The sequence below is a fragment of the Podarcis cretensis genome (genome assembly GCF_951804945.1).
Source record: "Podarcis cretensis genome assembly, chromosome: 4".
Classification (NCBI taxonomy): Eukaryota; Metazoa; Chordata; class Lepidosauria; order Squamata; family Lacertidae; genus Podarcis; species Podarcis cretensis.
The window spans coordinates 60,956,003-60,978,494 of record NC_137173.1 but is presented as its reverse complement, the minus strand read 5'-3'; the positions used below and the strand labels follow the sequence as shown (position 1 = coordinate 60,978,494).

The following is a 22,492-nucleotide window of genomic DNA, read 5'->3' as shown; positions in this document are numbered from 1 at the left end:
TGTTCTTCAACTTACAGGGATTTCGGGGTCTATCTCCATAATAAAATGGGCTGTATTGCTATTCATATAGTTCAGCTCCAGAATTTCATATGTAGGATTAACCAGATGGATATTTTGACGGGCCCATCTGCAACAAGCATAAAAAATCATGTTATTACATCATTATTAAGTACTGGGATTGATTCAGGTTCTACTGAATATTCCGATAAGATTATTCTTGTGTATTTAGAAAGTAATGTAATGATCAATGCAGAACAAAACTTTTTACTATTACTAGCAGCTGCCCTCTTGGATCTTAAGCAAATATTTCCTATACCTGCTATCTAAAATCTTTTAATTGTCAGCCTAGATCAACAGGGGCCTTAAGCAAACTAAACATTCACTCTAGCATTGAATCCCCACTTCTTGAGCTATAGCTGTACCAATATTTAAATACCTGTAATAGGCACTGAATGGAATTCATAAATCAATTTTAACATTTTGAACAATGTGAAGTATCACATTATCAGTGATCACTGTTCCTCTATTATTAAATTGACACCTAACAGATTTATAATCAATGTAGCTCTCTTTTCAAGACTAATAGTAATATATTCTGGCCTGACACATAGATTATACCTTTGATCCAGATTTCACCATAGGGTGAGTTAAGAGTATTTCATTTATTGGTGTGACGGCCTGTTCTAGATGGGGTGGCATTCTCCCTAAAGAAGTAGGCACATAGCTTGGGGGTATTCCTTAACCCACTGTCATTAGAGGCCAAGGAAGCCTCAATGACAAGGAGTGCCTTTTTCCAGCTACGGCTATTCTTGGACCAATATAGTGTGGTATCAGTAACTTTTGTTCTGGTGACCTTGCATTTGAATTACTGCAGTGTATTAATGTAGGACTACCTTTGAAAATGGTCTGGCAGTTGCAGTTAGTGCAGAATGCAGCTGCCAGGGTATCAACAGGGCTAGCAAGATGTTAGAATGCAACATTGCTCCTTAAATCACAGAACTAGCTGTCAGTAAGCTACTGGGCCCAATTCAAGATGTTGGTAATGGTCTAAAAAAAAAAAAAGGTAAAGGACCCCTGACAGTTAAGTCCAGTCACAGATGACTCTGGGGTTGCAGCGCTCATCTCGCTTTACAGGCTGAGGGAGCCGGCGTTTGTCCGCAGTCAGTTTTTCTGGGTCATGTGGTCAGCATGACTAGAGCAGTGCACGGAAACACCAATTACCTTCCCGCCGGAGTGGTACCTATTTATCTACTTGCACTTTTTGGCGTGCTTTCAAACTGCTAGGTTGGCAGGAGCTGGGACCGAGCAATGGGAGCTCACCCCATCGCAGCGATTCGAACCGCCAACCTTCTGATCGGCAAGCCAAGAGGCTCAGTGGTTTACAAAACCCTAAATGGCTCAGGGCCCAAGTAGCTAAAGAAGTGCCTCCTCTAAGCCAACCGACTCAATGTATGGATTGGGTTATTATAGACTGCTACTTTGTGAATATTTTAGTTTTGTATTTTTTTTATCACGAATGTAATTTTGTCCTTTATCCTTGGTTGTACATTGTCCTGGACTCTGTTCAAGGAAGGGAGATAAATACAATAAATAAATATAAATAAATAAAACTATGTTCAATTATAGAACTGTTAAAACAGAAATATAACAAGAAAAGATCACAAATTGCCATATAACAGAGTCCATAAAAGCTATAGAGTCTACCCTCAGTAAAACTGTACAAAAATTAATGATACCCAAACTATAAATGACGATACCTGTATTTCCCTTCAATGAAAAAACTGCAAGGGAAACTTGTAATTAACTGACTCCTCCAATAGCATTTGATTTAATGCCATAAACCTGCAATTCCTCTTGATCATTGTGTAACCTTGAGGACTCAAACAAGATGACCGCTCTATGCCTTCCACTTAAAAGACGATCCATCCACCCCTTTTCACTCCCAGCTTTTTGTCCACATGTGTTAACTACCAATTGCTCTTTGGGCAGCCTTTGTATTTATGACTGAGGCAGAATTATCAACCTTTAAGCTTACATATAAATTAGGTACTCTGCTCTATGTTGAGGTTGTGGTGGTCTTTAGTTAAAAAAAAACAACAACTAAAAAACCTTTAGTAATTTATGAAACCAAAACGTTTTTTTAAAAAATCAGCATATGCACTACCCAACAATATGTACTTCTTCCTCAGTGCTCTTGCAATTCTTGAAAATGCACGTACAAAAGATGCAGAGGGTTGTTTTTTTAAAAAAAAAAACACACCTGTTTTCCAAGGTAAAGGTCACCTGTATTACAACACTGGTTTTATCTGGATTGTGCTATAATTTCAGAATGATTTCAATTAATAAAAATGTCACTATAAATCATAGGACAAGAGCAAAGAAAAAAGCAGATGCTGGATGGGACAAGCTAAAGGTCTATGATGGAAAACTGTGATTGCAAGCACGTTGCTGTACCTGATTGCATCCTCACAGCTCCCACTAAGACCTCATTCTGAGAAACAATATGATTGAATTATACCTGGGAGAGAGAGAAAGGGTGCAGTGACCTTACTGCAGACTCCTTATCTCCACCGATTTTTCATAATAGTAAAGATTTAGTCGAAGAAAAATTTACAGGCCATGTGATTTCTGCTGCTCTCTCTCCCTGCTGTGATTGAAGCATTCATAAGATGTTGCCGCTCGCAACACGATGGCAATCTTCATCATGTGAGCAGGACCTCTCAGAGCAAAAGTTATTGAAGCACAAAGTACTATTTGTCCTTATGGAGGAATAACAGAAAATACCTGAGACCTATTCTCCCAACCTGTGTAACTTCAGTGATTTTCTTTTATATGGTATATTTGCAGAACCTGGCTACGAGGCAATATTCAAGGGGTCTTTGTCAAGTAAATGGAGAGACAGAGTAGTAGCGACTCTGAACTAGGATGTCCAAAGTATCCTTCACATTTAAAGTCTGTACAGAGTTTTAACAGAGTCAAATGATTAAGGGAATCAGTCCAGTTCCATTACACTGCTTTATACTGCTGCACACATTGCTCCTCAGGCATCAACCAAGCTAAGCTGATGATCTTTCTGGCTGCAATCATTCAACTCCCTTGCAGTCACCTCCAAAACAATCTCTTCTAAAACATCAAGGTAGTCAGATGAGGAAGATGATAACATATTATATAATAAGATATTGCACTACTATTTCATATTTCAGCATATTTGAACTAAAGTAAGGAACAATCCAGGACGCGGGTGGATTAAACCACTGAGCCTAGGACTTGCCGATCAGAATGTCGGTGGTTCGAATCCCCGCAACAGGGTGAGCTCCTGTTGCTCGGTCCCTGCTCCTGCCAACCTAGCAGTTCGAAAGCACGTCAAAGTGCAAGTAGCTCCGCTCCGGCGGGAACGTAAACGTCGTTTCCGTGTGCTGCTTTGGTTCGCCAGAAGCAGCTTAGTCATGCTGGCCACATGACCCGGAAGCTGTATGCGGGCTCCCTCGGCCAATAAAGCAAGATGAGCGCCGCTACCCGAGTCGGTCACGACTGGACCTAATGGTCAGGGGTCCCTTTACTTTTACCTTTTAAGGAACAATCCTACACTTACTTTCCAAGTTCACATTCTGCTATAGGCAATTTTGTGGGCTGAGGTCTCTGTGCCTTCAGTTTCAGTGCATACCAAAACTCTCCATGCTTCTCTGACAGGAATACAACACTGAAATGAGAGATATAAGTAGTTGTGACTAAAATGACTTTGCTGTGCACAACAGTTCTAAAGGTTGTGGTGTTCTGTGAGGGCTGGGGCCATTTGTAAAGGTGGTGGAAAAGCCCATCACAGAACCGTTATTCTCATTACTTCCCTCAACTACTACCAGGTGGGAGGGGGAGGGGATCACAACAAAAAGAAATGGGGATCAGTAATAGTAATAGTAATAGTAGTAGTAGAAGAAGAAGAAGAAGAAGAAAGCAAACACTGAAACAGCTGCCCCTTTATTGGCCAATAGATGAGGCCAGGGTGGTTGTTATTCTGCCATGATGTTCTGTGGGAGCAGCCTCTCAGTGGCCTTTGAGTGGAGTATGCATTCCCTCAATTTTGAAGATGGAGCCAAATGCCCATTGTGGCAGGGTGGGTTGGGGTGGGGAAAAGAAAGCTCCTTGCAGCTGACTGATAGATGGAGCCAATCTGGTCTTCCCCTTGCCATGATGCTCTATTAGACATGACTTCATATTAGAAGCTTAGTTAAGCATCCGATAAATAAGTGACTTAAGAGTTTGGCAGAGTTCAGTAGTCTGGTTCAGCTGAAGACTATGAAAACATGCTATAAGGCAGGAACCAAGATCAAAAGGTCAGCAGTCTTATTGTTTCTAATTATTACACCGTAGCCTCACTCAGGTTTCCGTCGTGATTAGACGTCTTTAATTTAAATGCCCTCCATATTCATTAAGCTGTAAATTATTTTTAGTTCACAGGAATCTTGAAACAAAAGTCTTGGATCACATCATTTATAGTAAATAACATATGGAAAGTAATTTAGCTATCAATCTGAAGTTAACATTAATATTGAAAAGGCAGCATGAGAAAGCAGCTCCAACTACAGAAAATGACTAAATCCATTCTTCATTTATAAGTCAGTTCTGCTCAGCGAAGTGCAAGCTTTATTAAAATGATGTTTCATGGAAAAAAGTAGAATAAAGGCAATTAAATAATATTGCTAAAGTGACAAGAAGGACAATAGATCTAGTCAAAACAAAATAAAAAAATTCCTTCCAGTAGCACCTTAAGGACCAACTAAGTTAGTTCTTGGTATGAGCATGCACACGAAAGCTCATACCAAGAACTAACTTAGGTGGTCCTTAAGGTGCTACTGGAAGGAATTTTTTTATTTTGTTTTGACTATGGCAGACCAACACGGCTACCTATCTGTAACTGAATAGATCTAGTGAAATTCTGTTTTAGCAGCCACAACTGTAGATCTTACCTTCCATCCGACGCTCCAGTAACAGCTGGAGAGTACTTTACTTCATAGTGAAATGTTTCTTTTGGCTGGAGAACAAGGCTTCTTTCACCACTAAGTGTAACAGGATCTATTAGTTCCACTTCTAATTCCAGAATATCAGCTGTGGGATTGGTTACAGGAATTCCAATGCAAACAGTATCCTAGAAAAGAAAGAAAGACCATGTGTCCTTAGCCTTTACCAAACATGTCAAGAAAACAATGCTTATTTGAAACAGTTGGCTTTATATCCACTTTGCCAGATCTGTTTGCTGAATGCATCATCACAGTGGTGAAAGCGTATCCACAGAGTCCACAAGAGAATTAAAGAAATTGCCACAAAATGGTACAAGCATACAGCAAGAGGTGTTCAAGCCTGAGGCCATCTACCTGTCAGGAATATTTGTGGGTACTGAAGAAATAACAACCCATGCTAAAAAAGCAACTCCTGACTTTTGTGCTCATGAGATATTCCATGGGGACCTCACATAAACAGGCATTATTTCAATCAGGAGAGAGGCCAAATAAGTGCTTCTATAGTTGTTTCATCACAACAAGTGCCAGGAAGCTCAGTACCATTCCAAAACACAGAAAATCAGAGGATGGAGTAAATCATTTCATCCCAATATTAAACCCAGTTACAGAATTCCCTTTTGATTCATTGCTAGGCCAAACATCAAGTGAGAATATGCACAATTTCACAAGCCTTGATACAATTCAGATGTTTGATATGACTTTACAAGATGAAAAAAGGTTTGCAATAGGTGAAAAGTAGCCTCAAGTTCAGTTCTAGGGTCGATTAACGCATGCCTTTTCATCAGTTGAGATAGATGGGTATATAAAATCACCTCAATACAGAACAGCTCCAGTCTTCCTGAGATTTATCAGAAAATCCGGGCAGGGCGGGAGGTTGGGGGGCTCAGGGTTTTTCTGAGACCACTCAGAAAGACCAGGCTCAGTCCAAATGCTGGTGCCTGCTTTTCCCAACGATGCCTGCCATCGGCTTCTGCTTCTGGGATTTCTGGAATCTTTAATTCCTCCTAGTTTAATGGGCTGGGCACAGAGGAATTAAAGCTACAAATCCCAACACCCTTGGTGGTGATGAAGGAGTCTGAGATGCATCATGAGGACACAGGGAAGTTTAGAAGGGTTCTAAACATTTAAAGAGGGACGCGGGTGGCACTGTGGTCTAAACCACTGAGCCTAGGGCTTGTCAATCAGAAAATTGGTGGTTTGAATCCCCAAAACAGGGGGGGGGCTCCTGTTGCTCGGTCCCAGCTCCTGCCCACCTAGCAGTTCAAAAGCACATCAAAGTGCAAGTAGATAAATAGGTACCGCTCCGGTGGGAAGGTAAACAGCGTTTCCATGCGCTGCTCTGGTTTTGCCAGAAGCAGCCTGCAGACAAATGTCGGCTCCCTCAGCCAGTAAAGTGAGATGAGCGCCACAACCCCAGAGTCATTCGTGACTGGACTTAACTGTCAAGGGTCCTTTACCTTTACCTTTTAATGTTTCAAGGATTATTTCTATAACAGGATTACTCCTGGCCTTTGAGGTGGTTCATATGTAAAACTGACAGTAAGCATGGGATGACCATAGAAAGGGAAGGGGAGTTTCCATTCTCACTTTTCTATATTAATAGGTGGGAGGAGGACTGCAGATAGCACTGTGCAAAGGCAAGTCTGCTGGTCAGCTGTTCGCTCTGTTGATGTCAACAGCCATTCCTCATGGAAGCTACCCTAACACTGCTTTAGTCATTCCAGCTTCTAAATATATATATTGTATTTACTTTTGTATTACTTTTACTGATATAATAGCATGTTAATATTTGTAGACTGCTTTGGAAGCCTATTTAATGAAAAGCAGCACAGAAGTGCAAATAATAAAATAATAAATTACACACATAATTTATTATATATTATATATATTATATTATATTATATTATATTATATTATATATATACACTGTAGGATTTATATCCTGCCTTTTCCTTAAGCCTCAAAGCAGCTAACAAAACATATAACAATAACAGCAACAGTATAAACTGGCCACAGATGCTTGCCACTGCATAACAAGAAACAGTTACCACTGACTCCTCTCTGACAATCAAAACTAGGAAGCAAATGGGTTTTATCTCACACAGTATAGCAAAATAACCTTCAATTTTTGTTTTCAGCCCTCATTACTTAGCAAAAGAAATAAATAAATGATCACAACACCATAATATTTGTTTTAGAAATATGCTGCAAAGGGAAGATCCAGTCCTTTCATTGAGATGCCCCTATAAACAAATAAAACGCTACACCAACATTGCTAAAGATAGTTCTGTGGAAAATATGCATCATTCTATTTATGTATAGTATAATAAAACAGGATGGGGTGGGGTATGTGTGTAAATAAATGAGAAAGATAACAATAATAAAGCTTAGGCAGGAAATTTACTGCCTTACAAGGAGTGTGGTATATCTTTGCCTGCTGCCCTTCATAAGACCCCTTGCATTTATAGAAAATGGCAATTTAGACTAAATATGCATTTAAAGCATTTAATGTTTTACAGATGGCAGAGTTATATTCACCTAAATCATTCGATAGCCTTGCATCAATAAGACACATTTTAAGGTTGCAATGAAATACTTTAAGGCTCAGATGAATCATTTTACTGCTGTAAACAAATTTTAGAGTCCCATTAACTTTTTACCACTAAGGGCTTCATAGCAAAATCTTGTAAAAGGAGCTTAAGCCGAGAGTTAAGAAACAATTCATTATTTTTAAAGAAATCCTGTTTGCTGAACCTGGCAAGAGTCTAAACACTTGCTAACATCTATGAGCAGAGCAATGCTACTCTCCAGATCCATTAACAGGAGGAAGATCAGATGGAGCAGAGGTGCCTTTTCCCTTACAGAAGAGGACCTGCCCTACCCATGGATAGTCCCACAGGTCCTGAGCTGCTGGTGGTGGTTATTTCACAGGTAGGAGCCAGTGTTATGTCCCTAAAATGAGCATTCTGGGAAATGGGGAGAATAGAGACAGCATTGGATTCACTGAACCCAAGGCCCTTTCAGTTGCTGAGGAGAACCCAAGAGTTCTATGCCAGCCTGGATCTGGTGCATGTAATCTCCCCACCACATTGTAGCCAATGAAATGAAGCCCATGAAAAACAAGGTTTTCAGTTGCACTTATTCAACAAAACGGTGTAATAATCATAAATGAAGCAAAGCAGACAAATTTCAACCGTGCTACTAGGATTGTTGAGTGAAGCTTGAAAATATCATACTTGTCAGGGGTTTTAGCTAATGTGCCTGGAAACTCCTGACGAATACAGTGGTACCTCGGGTTACATACGCTTCAGGTTACATACGCTTCAGGTTACTGACTCCGCTAACCCAGAAATAGTGTTTCAGGTTAAGAACTTTGCTTCAGGATGAGAACAGAAATAGTGCTCCGGCAGTGAGGCAGCAGCAGGAGGCCCTATTAGCTAAAGAGGTGCTTCAGGTTAAGTACAGTTTGAGGTTAAGTACGGACCTCCGGAACGAATTAAGTACTTAACCCGAGGTACCACTGTACTAGGGATACTATGTGCTGGAGAAGGGTGGAAATGTTGGGGAAAGATTGTTACCTTTGTATCCCACTTGTGGGTTTCCAAACAGGGTGCACACTTGATGGGTTTCTGGCTAGATCCAGAGGAGCTCTTAGGTAGGGTTGCCATATTTCAAACAGTGAAAATCCAGACAGAACAGTTGAGCTTTTTTTAGTTTTGCTCAAAAATTCACAAAATGTTTGGCAAGTCCACAAAAAATAAGTTTTTGAGCTATTTTTAAGGGAAATTGCCAAAAACGACGCTGCCGACATGGGTTGCCATATGTTCAGATTTTCCCAGCCATTTTTGCAATTTCCGCCTGACTCCAGTATTCTGGATATGTCTGGGAAATTCTGGATGTATGGCAACTCTATCTTAGACGTTTTTTCACACTGCTCTAGACCCTTTGGGGTTTTAAGCTGCATGCTTATAGCTTTAATATTTTCCAGCTATCAAAAAATAAACCAAGTGATAAGATAATTGGCTCAGGAACATGTGCGTCGGGAAAGCAGCAAAGCTGTCTCACATTTTCTTCCACTTTTGAAGTAATTATAGAATTTCGGAATGCTCCAGTTTTCTGCATATATTAATTAAAGAACTGCTTCACAAAGAAAGTGTGGTCTACTCAAATTGTTAATATCTCTGCATCTGCCAACATTCAGCTCCTTCGTAAGTGGTCCTCATTTAGCATGTTTAATTGAACTCCTATTAAATTTTATATGGAATATTTTCCCAACATTTGGAAAGCAGAGACCTTTTCCTATGCATTCTTGCCCCTTAGGGCTTAACTGCAAAGATTCCGTGCAAAGTTATTACAGTGTTAATATTGTAGTTTAAATTCCACTGGTTGTTATCTAAACTACAGAAGTTTGTGTGAGGAAGCATTAGAAAGCACTCAACATATTACTCTTTGCCACTGAAAACATAATACACTGCAAACTTATTCACAAGTGTGTTTTTTAAATAACAGATGGAGTGAAATATAGAGTTTTTAGAAATATCATTGAATTGAATTGCTAAACATATCTTCAAATGCGTATGTTGCAAAGGACTCTTGAACTGTCTCTTTACACCCCACCCCCCCGGTCATTGTCCTAAAAGAAAGCCTGTAAAATAGGGTACAACAAAATTATATTTGAAATAACTTAGGAATCTAGGTTATAAATATATCTAATAAAATAAATATATATATTGATTTGAGGCCTTGTTGCAATAAGGTATCATTCAATTACTAAGAAGTAGTGAAGGCCATAGAATTACAGGGGTGAAAAGGAGCGAAAGTTCATCTAAGCCAGGTCAACTCTGCCTCAGAGTTTTTCCTTAGTCAGCAGTTTCAATGCATGGTTTTCCATGGCACCTGCACAATGCTGCAACAACATTTTATATTGCTATAGTAATTAACTTTGTACTAATGTAAAGAAATGTGGTAAAATTCAAGCAACTTTTTGAAAAATAGTATGTCAAAATCTGCTTCCAACAACAGGAAATTTGCTGAATAACCAAACTGTTGATGCTTGCCTCATATTAAGAACTCCTGCTGAGCAAACACAATGATGAGGATTTTTTTCCCCCTTCAAAAAACAAACTGTTATTTCCCTAGCATTATCTCCCACCCAGCCCTAGTTGTTTTAAACCTTATGATGCATTTAATTTAGCTCTCAGAAAAAATGCATAAGCCCAGAGCAGTTCCAGACACTGAAAGAGAGTTACTGCACATTTATGTCAGTGAAACAAAACTTGTCTCCATCTTATTCAGCAAATTAGTTGTTGAATTTCAGATAGCATTTCAACACACACCAGGTTTTATGGAATTGTCTCTACCACTGCTTTAAATCAACTTTCAACTGCATTTATTTATGCAGTATGCAATGGGATGATTTTATGTTTAAAGCTTACAGAAAGCACTGAGCTAATGACAAATTAATAAAAAATGTTCTGCTATTTGACATGTTAGGCAACTCATTTTCATGAACATTAACACACATCTAACCATTCAATGAATAGCCCTCTGCTGACCATTTTTCAGTCTTCCCAGGTTTATTTGAAGACAGTAGATATTTTATGATCTACACTAGCCACCTAGTGATGCACCAGAGAATTGATTAATGTAGTATTTTGCAGCGACTGTGTACATATCAAATATTTTCACACTAGACATAGCTGTTTATTCTCCTTTTGATAGTTACTTCTTATGATCCGTCAAGATGATCTGAACAAATTTATTTTCTATACAGAGCTTTTAGTTAGAATGATTAACAGCAGCCTTCTCAAAGTTGAGATATTTGCTCATCAGCCACCCTACCATTGTTGTTTCACAGAACACTGTGAGGTGTTGTGAAGTGCACAATTTCTACAAATGAAAATCCACCTTTAAGATGTGGTTCTCAACTCCGAGAAACATTATTATTATAAATATGCCAACTCAATTTGAAGTTTATGAGAAAATGTCCTCTCATTTAAAATGACAAAAATAAACATTTATTGCTTTCTCTACATCCATAACGACATGCTCTGTAACTATACTGAATAGGTGTACATTTATAAAGTTTTCAGTAGGACTGTCACTTAGTTTAATGTGAAACCAATTTATTAAGTAACAATTAGCCCAACCCAGCAAGAAAAAAATCCTTAAGCAGATGGTTTAACATGTCCATCCCTTAGAAAGGTTCAGTGCTGCATGTACAGTGGTACCTTGGGTTAAGTACTTAATTCGTTCTGGAGGTCCGTTCCTAACCTGAAACTGTTCTTAACCTGAAGCACCACTTTAGCTAATGGGGCCTACCACTGCCGCTGCACCACCAGAGCACATTTTCTGTTCTCATCCTGCAGCAAAGTTCTTAACCCGAGGTACTATTTCTGGGTTAGTGGAGTCTGTAACCTGAAGCATATGTAACCTGAGGTACCACTGTACATCCCCTTGTAAGGCTCAGCGGGGGGCGGGGGGGAGAGACACCAGACCTAGAGGGAGGAGTAGAGAAAGCTAATAATATTATTAATACTGCACCAAAAGAATTCAACACAATAAAATCACAGATAGCCTAGAGCTGTAGAGCAGAAGATAAAACTTTGAACCAGCAGACTAAAAGAAAGAAACAATGGGAAATGAATAAAAAGCATTAAAAACAAACACAGAGTGGAGGTGGGAGGTGGGGAATTCTCCATAAGAACCTTGTATAGTCTAAAGGGAAAAGAAGAGAAAACAAATGAATTGATGGACAAATAAATCAAGTAGCTGTTGTTTGCTGAAAACAGAAATAAATGAAGAAATAGATAAAGAAATCACACCAAAAGCTTTACCAATGAACCAAGGGAAAGGGAAATGATCCTGTACTGACCTCTCCTAAAAGTTTGCAAACTAACACAAAATGGAAAAAAAGAAGAGAGGGAAAGCACAAATTGATACAAGTGCTGTTTTTTAATTGTTAAGAAACAGAAAATGATTGGGAAGGATGCCAATAGTTCACTGCTCTTATAAATGCCTTGATTTCCAAGGCAGAATTTGCAGATGGACAACTACGTCAAAAATATGGGCTCTTGGCTGACCCTCAGGCCCACCCACCTCAGGCAGGCCCACCCGTCTTCCCCAGGACGACAGGAGCTGAGGTGATAGGTAATAGTTCTGAAGTTCCTGCCTGGCTCACTAAGTCCCTGGCTAGCGACATGCGAAGCAGAGCTTTCCAAACTCTTCCATATTGGTGACACACTTTTTAGACATGCATCATTTCATGACACAGTAATTCAGTTTTACTAGCAAACTGGAGGTTAAACTAACCCCTTTCCAGCCCCGGGAGGAACATGGGGAATGTTTTCGCAACACACCTACACACTGCAGTCAACATGTTGCATGTTGCAACACACAGTTTGGAAAGCTCTTCCCCAGAGGCTGTGGGGGGGAAGGAGAGAAGTCAAGATAAGCCACTGTTCCTGCCTCTTCCACCAGAGGGAGCTTCCAATGGATCAGAGTCACTTTAATAAACAGCAGGAGCTCTTAAATTCTCAAAACGTACACCAGATCCAATCCAGTATATACTGAATTATTTTGGAGGCAAGAAGGATTTAATAAAGCAAGTAGACTTTGAGACCCTCAGGGCTGTTGGCTACCCTCCCAAGGCTGCTAAACTACAAAATGATTTATATAACCATTTAAATTTCATGTTGTTTTTACAACCTATGGTCACACAATAAAATTCTGCTACAAAAGCTACAGAGCAGAGTATATGGAGCTAAATCATCATTCAAGGGGGGCTAAGGTGAGAAAATGAGAAAGATGAATCCAGGATCTAGTGTCTAGGATCCAGAATGGGATCCAAATAGGAAATGAATTCAGGGGGAAATAGAGTGAGGGGAGAGTTTAAAATTGAAATAGTGCATTCTGAACCTCACAAGGAAATAAACAGAAAAGAAGGGGCAGAAGGGGGTGAAACCATATAAATAATACATCTAAACTATTCAAGCCCAAGAAGACTGGTTCAGAGAAAGTGGCCAAGAGCAGCCTAAAAAACAGAAAATGGGGCCTACTCAAAGCAAGAAATTAACCCCCTTAAAAAGACAGCTAAAGGGCAAGCAGACCTTCAGAAGCCTCAGAACATGCAAAAATCTCTTAGCTAAACTTGAAACTAAGCAAAAATAATATTAAGCAAAGAAGTGAGTGACCTCTAGCACTGGCTACTGGGTCCTTTGAAACCCCCATTAATTATCTCTACTTTTCTGCATTCTACTTTTCCTCATTACAATTCAATTATGTATTGGTAAATGATAGTCATGGAACAAACACCTGCAAAAGCAATTTTCCATTGTTTTAGAGGATGACACGATCCCAACTCTTACTGGGGGCACAAGGAGACTCATGAAGATCATCCACTGCTGCTAGCCACATCCAGTAACAGATCTTGTACTTTATCCACACTGGGGTCTTAGCACAACTACAGCATGGTCATGATTCTGCTTCTTAAATGCCAGACAGATATTTCTTCCCTCAAGACAGGCATTCAAGCCTACTTCAGGCATGAGGAGAATTTCTTGACCAAACTTTCCTTACATTCCTTCTGGGGTAATCATATTTACAAGCACATAGATTTGCTTCCCAAAATTTAGCTCAGTAACAGAGATGGTTTTGTTGGGTTTCGATTGTTGTTTTGTGCATGGCATTCCAATGCTTATTTACTAGAGTGGTTTTTTTTGTAACTGGGATTAACCAACTCATTGTCTCAGTACACACATCAGAAAGCAGAAGCAAACATGGTGTTGAGAAAATATATTGGTATGGCTATCCCTATACAGTATTTTACCATGCAAAATGCAGCCCTCCCCACAATGTGACCTTGTACAGAGAGAAATTAAATGGAAATTGGCCCTTACTGAAATTTGCACTCCTCAGTTTCAAAAGTTAAGCACATCTGAACATCCTCTCAACAAACACATTTTGTTTGCTTTTTCACGCACAGCATGATCACTTATTATTAATATTTTAACAGCACATTTCAAGAACGACATACATTCTTAGAGAATGTTTTCAAAACTGCACATAGGAAGTAGGTATTTTTGTTTTGTTTTTTCCATTTCTTCCTGAATAGCTGTACTATTTTCTCTTACTGTCAAAGAGAGTGCAATGGTTTGCATATTAAAACAAACACCTTTCTGTTTCAGCTGCAGATGTGGGCTGCTGGGCAGCTTATATAAACAGATACTGAATTTCCATAATGCATTAATGACTTAAACCTGCCAAAATAAAGCCACAATTGGAAAATACCTGTAAAACAGCAAACTGTCAAACTATCTGTCAGCTATTTTTATGCTGTCTGATAAAAATCTGGCTCCTGTTGAAGGCACAGACACACCAACACAGATCTTTAAAAGCATGCCATCACTGGAGTTCTGCAGAACACCATGATCTCATTTAGCAGAATTATTGGGTTTATGACCTGTGGTTTCCCAATTCTGAACACTGTACGCTCCACTGTGAGTTTTGATTTCCGATAAACACCAAGTCACATTTAATATTATTCTCATTAACACTTGTTCTCCTCCACTCTTTTCATACAGAAACTACCACCTTAATTTTGAGCATTTTTCCTGGGTCTGATATCTTTTAGGAAAGCATTCACTGTACGTTGACTTCAGCTCCTAAACCTCCATCTATCTGTATGGTGAAAATTTTCTCCCTCATTTCTAAAAGTGGGGCAAATCAATCTGTGCTGAAAATCAGGTCATATACTCTGCAAGAAGAGCTTTTAAAAGGGGAGCAACACAGAGAGAAACAATGGTGTTGTTCAAAATGTATATACAGTATGTAAAGTTTTTTGTTCTTACAAAGTAATACTCATACCTTAAACCAATGTACTCTGGAGAAGAAAGCACAACTTTGTATAAAAGCACCCCAAGCATAAGCTCTGACAAGCTTCAGATTACACCAAACTGACCTTAGCTATAGTCTCCAATGCACGGCTTCTACAATACATTTTGCAACCACCTCCTTCAGTGTGGTGGGCATCAACTCCTCCTACAAGAAGGCATTAACCATCCCCTGGACCCACCCAGACAGTCCCTTCTTGCAAGATCTTTAACAGCCGTGGAGGACAAGAGCTGAGAGAGCATGTAAATTATCACATCAACCTATCCAAATACACAGCTAGGAGATCTCTTTGGGCCATAAGTGAAAGTAATCTTACCAGAACAGCGCATTCAACATGTATAGTTTTTTCTGGTGCAGCTGGTATACAATTGATTTCCAGGGAAAACCAAACTTTGCTGTATGGTGGACTTTGTCCTAAACAGGTCAAGAAACAAGGAGGGCAGGGGGAAAACACAATGAATCTTGAGTGTTAACTGAAGACTTAATGCAAACATGAAATCATTTCCTGTATGGAAAGCACTTATGCCCCTTAATAGCTAAATTCTATAGCCTTGGATCCAAATTGCAACTTAGGGGCATGCAAAGCCTTGCACTAGCTCTGTGCAATTGTTGTATTTTTTAAAATGAAACCCACATTCACCCTGAAATATTAAGTTTGCCAGGTGACTGAGAGGGTCAAGAGGCTACAGTTCAAGACAAACAAATCTGAGGTACCCCTGGTCGCACTGAATAATTTCCTGATTATTTGGATACTGGCTAATATAGACTGACATTCAAAATATTTGAACCAAAACAGCTTAATGATGGAAATGTTCAAGAACCTAATGTCATTTATTTACATAGCCATGTATTTGAGATAACATTTTTCACTTACATTTAGAGTACAATACAACAAGCCAAGAGTTTTGTCCACCTCCTTTAAACAAAGTCATTTGTCCATGGAGCATCCATTAATACTTCTCTCACCATCTAAAATCACTATCTAGATAGAGAGAGTTGCTCAGGGTACAAGACCATGAGTCTACGGGTTTGCTGTTGCCAGAAGCAGAGCAGCTGAGGGCCAGAGAAAGCCCCAAGACAACCTTTTATTAACCACTTCCACTTCTCCAGCAACAGGCAGAGGAGCAACATCAGGTAAGACCAGCGGATGACACTGCCCATGGGCTCAGGCTTCACCTGTCTCATGGAAGTTCTAGGATGGGTGAGGTACTTGCTGGGGTTACAAAAAGTGAGTTAAAAGCCCAGCAGGCAAGGCCAATTAAGACTCCTTGTCCCCACTACTCTACCAGAAACAGAGAGAAGGCAGTGTATAAGACTACGTATGGGAACTGGACCCATTTCTTGCCACATTTATAACTCTAGCAATTCTCCCCATAACCCCATTAACTGGATATTAGTCATCTAAAATTCTGTTCGTGACATGCAGTTGCAGTCCTTGGGAAACAAACCTTAAAAGGCTGAAATTTTCAGAAACTTTTAACAAAATCTTCTAAACATGTACTCCTTAGAAAACTGAGATCGTTGTGTTGTTGTGGGGTTTCTTTCTTTTTAATCTGCCTTAAAGCATCATGCCATCACTTTTCGTTTGGAGGTTCCAGTTCCCTAACTTCTAGAAATTATTTTGCATCAGATAATTTTACATAGCTTCAGTATTGTTGCTTAAATATGTTGAGAAGTCTGGTTTGAAATCACACAAATTTTTAGGCAACAACCTCTGCAAATTATGCTATTCATATATCAATGTTTCTTGATTGAAAACGTAAGAATCCCCTTATGTTTGTGGCTTGGAGCTACACCAAAAGTAACATTCTCTTGTTTAATCCAAAAGAAAAACATTTTTAATGGTAATTATATCTAACATATTTATTTCAGAATGTGACACTGACACTGACACACACACACATGCAAACTTTGTATGACATTTATATTTAAATGGAAAAGGAGAGATGCCTTACAGGATCAGACCACAGTCTGCCTATCTACTGTTTTGTTTCCCACAGTAGTCAGCCAGACTCTACATGTTTATCAAGTAGACTGATGAGAATGCAACAACAAAACATCTTCCACAGCAGGGAGCAAAACAGCTTTTGAATATAAATGGAATAAGCTTCTGTTTCTCACCCAGTGTGATCTATCATTCTAGATTCTACCATTTCACACCCACCTATGTGAAAATACATAGGCAATAGGAATTAGTAATTTTTTCGGGTCAGTATGTGGGTCATGTAAGTTACAGGAAATGTATTGTTGGCTGAAGTACTGAAAATGAGCCAGAGGAAAGCTGTACAAACTATAGAAGAATGCAAGCTAAGTTGGAGAAAATATGTATTTGATGAAAAATAAATCATGCCTTCTTTAACAGAGAGTTGGTTAGATGGCTGAAGGAAACTAAGTAGAAATAACAGCACTTGATTTGAGGTAAGAGGTCTTTAAAAAAAAATCATAGGCCAATTAAAAAATAAATTGGAAAAATGTGGACTAGCAAGTGTGCACCTTATGTGATTTTCCTCTGGTTTGGCAAGTTGTATCCAAAAATAGCAATTAATGGATTTTTAATAATAGGTGAGAAAGTTATGCTTTATTTATGATTTAGCAAAGGGTTTATGGCACTGGTTGTGGTAAATACATAAAGTGCCCTTATTGATTATTCATCTGTTTATTGGCCTGTCTATATTCTTAGGACTTGTGTCAATCAACCTCAAAATACTAGTCTGTTTGGATGTTTAGCTTGTTTTAGACTGAACACATCATTATATAAAAGAAGCTAATTCTGCCTGCCTAATATAAGATTCAGCTGGGTTGTTGTTGGTTTTTAACAATTTCAGTGTGATTATCTCAGGGAGATAATGCAATGCCACTCCAGTTTAAAATCTGAATCACCTACATGAAATAACCCCTTAAAACAAGTATTAATTTAAGTCCATTAATATTAACAATAAGGCAGCCCTAATTACATAAGCATCCCTGCAATTATAGAGAACAAAAAGCTGCAATTAGGCAAATCATACTCAGCCACATACTACATGTACATTTGAGATAAATGGGTTTTCATTAGACTATTCTTTTGGAAAATACATTCTCAAACATTTCCCAGAAACTGTTAATAATGAAATAAGGCTCTGAGGGAATATATCACATGACAATAAATAGAAGTAAATATAATGTCCAACAATTGACCAACATAATTATTTTAAAATTTGATAGACCACAATAAAGCAGCAGGTTGCATCAGTAACATATTCAAAACTAAGATGCACTGTAAACTCAAATAACAACATGTGCTGTAATAACATATAGTAAAGAGCATTGCTTAAAATATTTTGTAAAAATATGAGAACAAATTACTGATGACAAATATACAGTGTGAAAAACTACATGGTAAATGTTATAAAATATGCATTGAAAACAAACTATCACTCTGTGTTGCAAAAAGAATTTGGATTTAGAACAAACATTTGAATGATTCAATGAAGTTTGCACCAGCACAATATGAACTGAAGAAACAGTGGGGTCACTCAGAGGAGAAGATGGTGAAATGCAAACAGGGGACACAGAAAGGGCTGAACTCCTCAATGCCTTCTTTGCCTCAGTCTTCTCCGATAAAGAAAACAATGCCCGATCTGAAGAATTTGGAGCAAATGATTCAGCAGAGGAAACACAGCCCAGAATAACTAAGGAGATAGTACAATAATACTTGGCTAGTTTAGATGTATTCAAGTCTCCAGGGCCAGATGAACTGCATCCAAGAGTATTAAAAGAACTGGCAGATGTGATCTCAGAACCACTGGCAGACATCTTTGAGAATTCCTGGAGAAAAGGCGAAGTTCCGGCAGACTGGAGGAGGGCAAATGTTGTCCCTATTTTCAAAAAGGGGGAAAGAGAGGACCCAAATAATTACCGCCCAGTCAGTCTGACATCAATACCAGGGAAGATTCTGGAGCAGATCATTAAGCAAACAGTCTGTGAGCACCTAGAAATGAATGCTGTGATCACCAATAGTCAGCATGGATTTCTGAAAAATAAGTCATGTCAGACTAACCTGATCTCGTTTTTTGACAGAATTACAACCCTGGTAGATGAAGGGAACGCAGTGGATGTAGTCTACCTTGATTTCAACAAGGCATTCGACAAGGTGCCCCATGATATTCTTGTGAAGAAGCTGGTAAAATGCGGTCTTGACTATGCTACCACCCAGTGGATTTGTAACTGGCTGACTGACCGAACCCAAAGGGTGCTCATCAATGGTTCCTTTTCATCCTGGAGAAGAGTGACTAGTGAGGTGCCACAGGGTTCTGTCTTGGGCCCGGTCTTATTCAACATCTTTATCAACGACTTGGATAATGGACTCAAGGGCATCCTGATCAAATTTGCAGATGACACCAAACTGGGAGGGGTGGCTAACACCCCAGAGGACAGGATCACACTTCAAAACGACCTTGACAGATTAGAGAACTGGGCCAAAACAAACAAGATGAATTTTAACAGGGAGAAATGGGCAAAAAAATACAAGATGGGTGACAGCTGGCTTGAGAGCAGTACATGTGAAAAGGATGTAGGAGTCTTGGTTGACCACAAACTTGACATGAGCCAACAGTGTGACGCGGCAGCTAAAAAAGCCAATGCAATTCTGGGCTGCATCAATAGGAGTATAGCATCTAGATCAAGGGAAATAATAGTGCCACTGTATTCTGCTCTGGTCAGACCTCACTTGGAGTACCGTGTCCAGTTCTGGGCACCACAGTTCAAGAAGGACACCGACAAACTGGAACGTGTCCAGAGGAGGGCAACCAAAATGGTCAAAGGCCTGGAAACGATGCCTTATGAGGAACGGCTAAGGGAGCTGGGCATGTTTAGCCTGGAGAAGAGGAGGTTAAGGGGTGATATGATAGCCATGTTCAAATATATAAAAGGATGTCACATAGAGGAGGGAGAAAGGTTGTTTTCTGCTGCTCCAGGGAAGTGGACACGGAGCAATGGATCCAAACTACAAGAAAGAAGATTCCACCTAAACATTAGGAAGAACTTCCTGACAGTAAGAGCTGTTCGACAGTGGAATTTGCTGCCAAGGAGTGTGGTGGAGTCTCCTTCTTTGGAGGTCTTTAAGCAGAGGCTTGACAACCATATGTCAGGAGTGCTCTGATGGTGTTTCCTGCTTGGCAGGGGGTTGGACTTGATGGCCCTTGTGGTCTCTTCCAACTCTATGATTCTATGATTCTATGATTCTATGACTCATACATATGGTTACTAAAACAACTAAGGGTCATGTAGCACCCTAAAGAGTAACATATTTATTGTGTCATAAGTTGTCATGAACCACACCCCACTTTATCAGATGCATGATTGTGACTTGCAAAAAGATGACACAAAGCAATTTATTTTCAACTGAACAGTCACAAACATTACCAGGTTTCCACTCGTAGCATAGTAATGATTTATAGTTACAAACTGGTTGTGAGGACAATTTAAACTGCTCCCTGAATGAAGTATAATTTCAATGGAAAGGTTTCTATACTATTCTGATATATTATTTGGTCTAAAAAGCCTCAAGTTTGATCACTGGCAATAGTGTTTTAAATACAAACAAGCAGTTTGTATTTAACCTAAATAAGTATGTTTCTCAAAACAACAAAAGGCTAGTCAGCTTACATCCAGGCAGTATGCATTATTTAAAAAGGCACATGATTTAGTGTATAAAATATGCATTTCACTGAAAAATGAATGATGATAGAACATCCATACAGACTGATAATGAAATTACCCATAATAAAAAACTTACCAGTGTTTGCTGCATTGGCTTTTTTCGGTAGTGCTTCTGATAATTTCTGAGGGATCTGTACACCATCTGTCTTCAGTTGCTGTTCTCTATCTTCGGCAGCAAATACAATTACACCTGAAACAAATAGTTACCAGATGTTCTATTAATCAAGGCATTCATTTCATAAGATGGTCTGAAACCCTCATGTAACCCTGCTTATCAGACAAAATCCATGTTTTTAGCTTAAATGAATTTTTGTATTAGATATTTCATTTTGGAGAAATACCTGGAATTGGGGCCTTCAAATACGGACCATGGCTTAATAAGCTTTCAGGAAATGACATCCCTTTTTTTCCAGTTCAAATTTTAAGGCCTGACCCCCAAAGCAAACATAATGTTGTTAACCTGTTAGACATAGTTAGATATTGGATATTGTTAGATATTGGAGAGCCAGTGTGGTGTAGTGGTTAAGAGTCTCGTAATCTGGGATACCGGGTTCGCGTCTCCGCTCCTCCACATGCAGCTGCTGGGTGACCTTGGGCCAGTCACACTTCTTTGAAGTCTCTCAGCCCCACTCACCTCACAGAGTGTTTGTTGTGGGGGAGGAAGGGAAAGGAGAATGTGAGCTGCTTTGAGACTCCTTAAAGGAAGTGAAAGGCGGGATATCTTCTTCTTCTTGGGGGGCTGCGCTCCTTTCAGCACCACGCGTGTGAATTCTGCCCCACCTTTCTATTGTCAATTGTGGTTAAGCAAAGTTAATACCTTCTATTTTTCCCTGTTGTAAAATTTAGGAATTTTATGGAAATCAATCTCATTTACCCTTTGCAACAGAAAAGTCCCTAGTGAATATGTCAATTTTTGGAAATCTCATTCTGAAATCTAAAGAAGATGAAGTGAGCACCTAGGCTCCAGTTTGAAGGTAGGAGACTTTTACAGGTAAGCTATATAGACTAATTTTTACATGAAAGCAGGACTACAATGAAAAATCAATTACAAAAGAATTTGGAATTTTAAAAGGGGATTTTTAAGCAAACAAATAAAACTGAATATTGTATTGCTTCCCTTTTCAGCAGTAAAGTAAAAACCCCAAAAACAGGGGGATATAACCTAATGTAATGTAAAACAGAGTAAAAGACACAACGCAATATGCAAAAGAAACCATATTCATATTTCTTTGCCCAGCCACATTTAGCCAGAATATTAAAAATCTTTGTATTGCCTAATTATTAGAATGGATCCAGATGTAGACAATTGAAATCAGTGGAACAAATTAGTCATGACTTACTTAAGTCCCGCTATTTTCATTTTTTCATTGTTACTCTAAGCATGACTAAGTCTGGATGCAATCCACTGCAGAATTCAGTATAAAGTTGTCAGGGAGAAAAATGGGGGAAACCTCTGTTTGAAACTCCTGTTAATGGAAGGAGACAGTTCTGGACTAGATAAGAGATGGGCAAAAGGTAGATCAGGATTTACTGGTAGACCTATTGATACCTTGCAGTAGGTTGGCAAGGATTTCTGACTCCCAAGTTTCATAACAGCACAAACAAATTAAGACCTCCTCACTAAATTAGACTGCTCAAGTAAGGAAATCTTGGGGCTACCAGGAATAGGATTTTTGTATGGAAGGACTGTGAGCTCAGCTCAGTTATGTTACTCAAAACAAATCCCTGTGCTCAGCTGCTGAAGGAGCAGCCCTTTAATAGGTTATTGTGTTGTTTAATCAGTGAAATGCCTCTTTGGCTACGATAACTGTAGCAAAAACAGCAGAGAAAGCCTTGACTCTGAGCATGCTCTCTTCTTTCTTTGGTTTGTAGTCAAAGACAAATTG

The 22,492-nt window shown here is 39.2% G+C and overlaps 1 protein-coding gene across 1 annotated transcript in view; it reads right to left on the bottom strand.

Moving 5' to 3' along the window:
* The window catches only part of CFAP47 (cilia and flagella associated protein 47), a 198,149-nt gene that overhangs the window by 66,296 nt on the left and 109,361 nt on the right, over positions 1 to 22,492 (bottom strand). The window contains exons 50-54 of the mRNA XM_079972197.1: positions 20,683 to 20,796; positions 15,223 to 15,320; positions 4,965 to 5,143; positions 3,593 to 3,700; positions 16 to 127 (exon numbers count right to left, since the gene is read on the bottom strand). Coding sequence (XP_079828323.1) covers positions 16 to 127; positions 3,593 to 3,700; positions 4,965 to 5,143; positions 15,223 to 15,320; positions 20,683 to 20,796 — 611 coding nt within the window. The remainder of the gene's footprint in view (positions 1 to 15; positions 128 to 3,592; positions 3,701 to 4,964; positions 5,144 to 15,222; positions 15,321 to 20,682; positions 20,797 to 22,492) is intronic.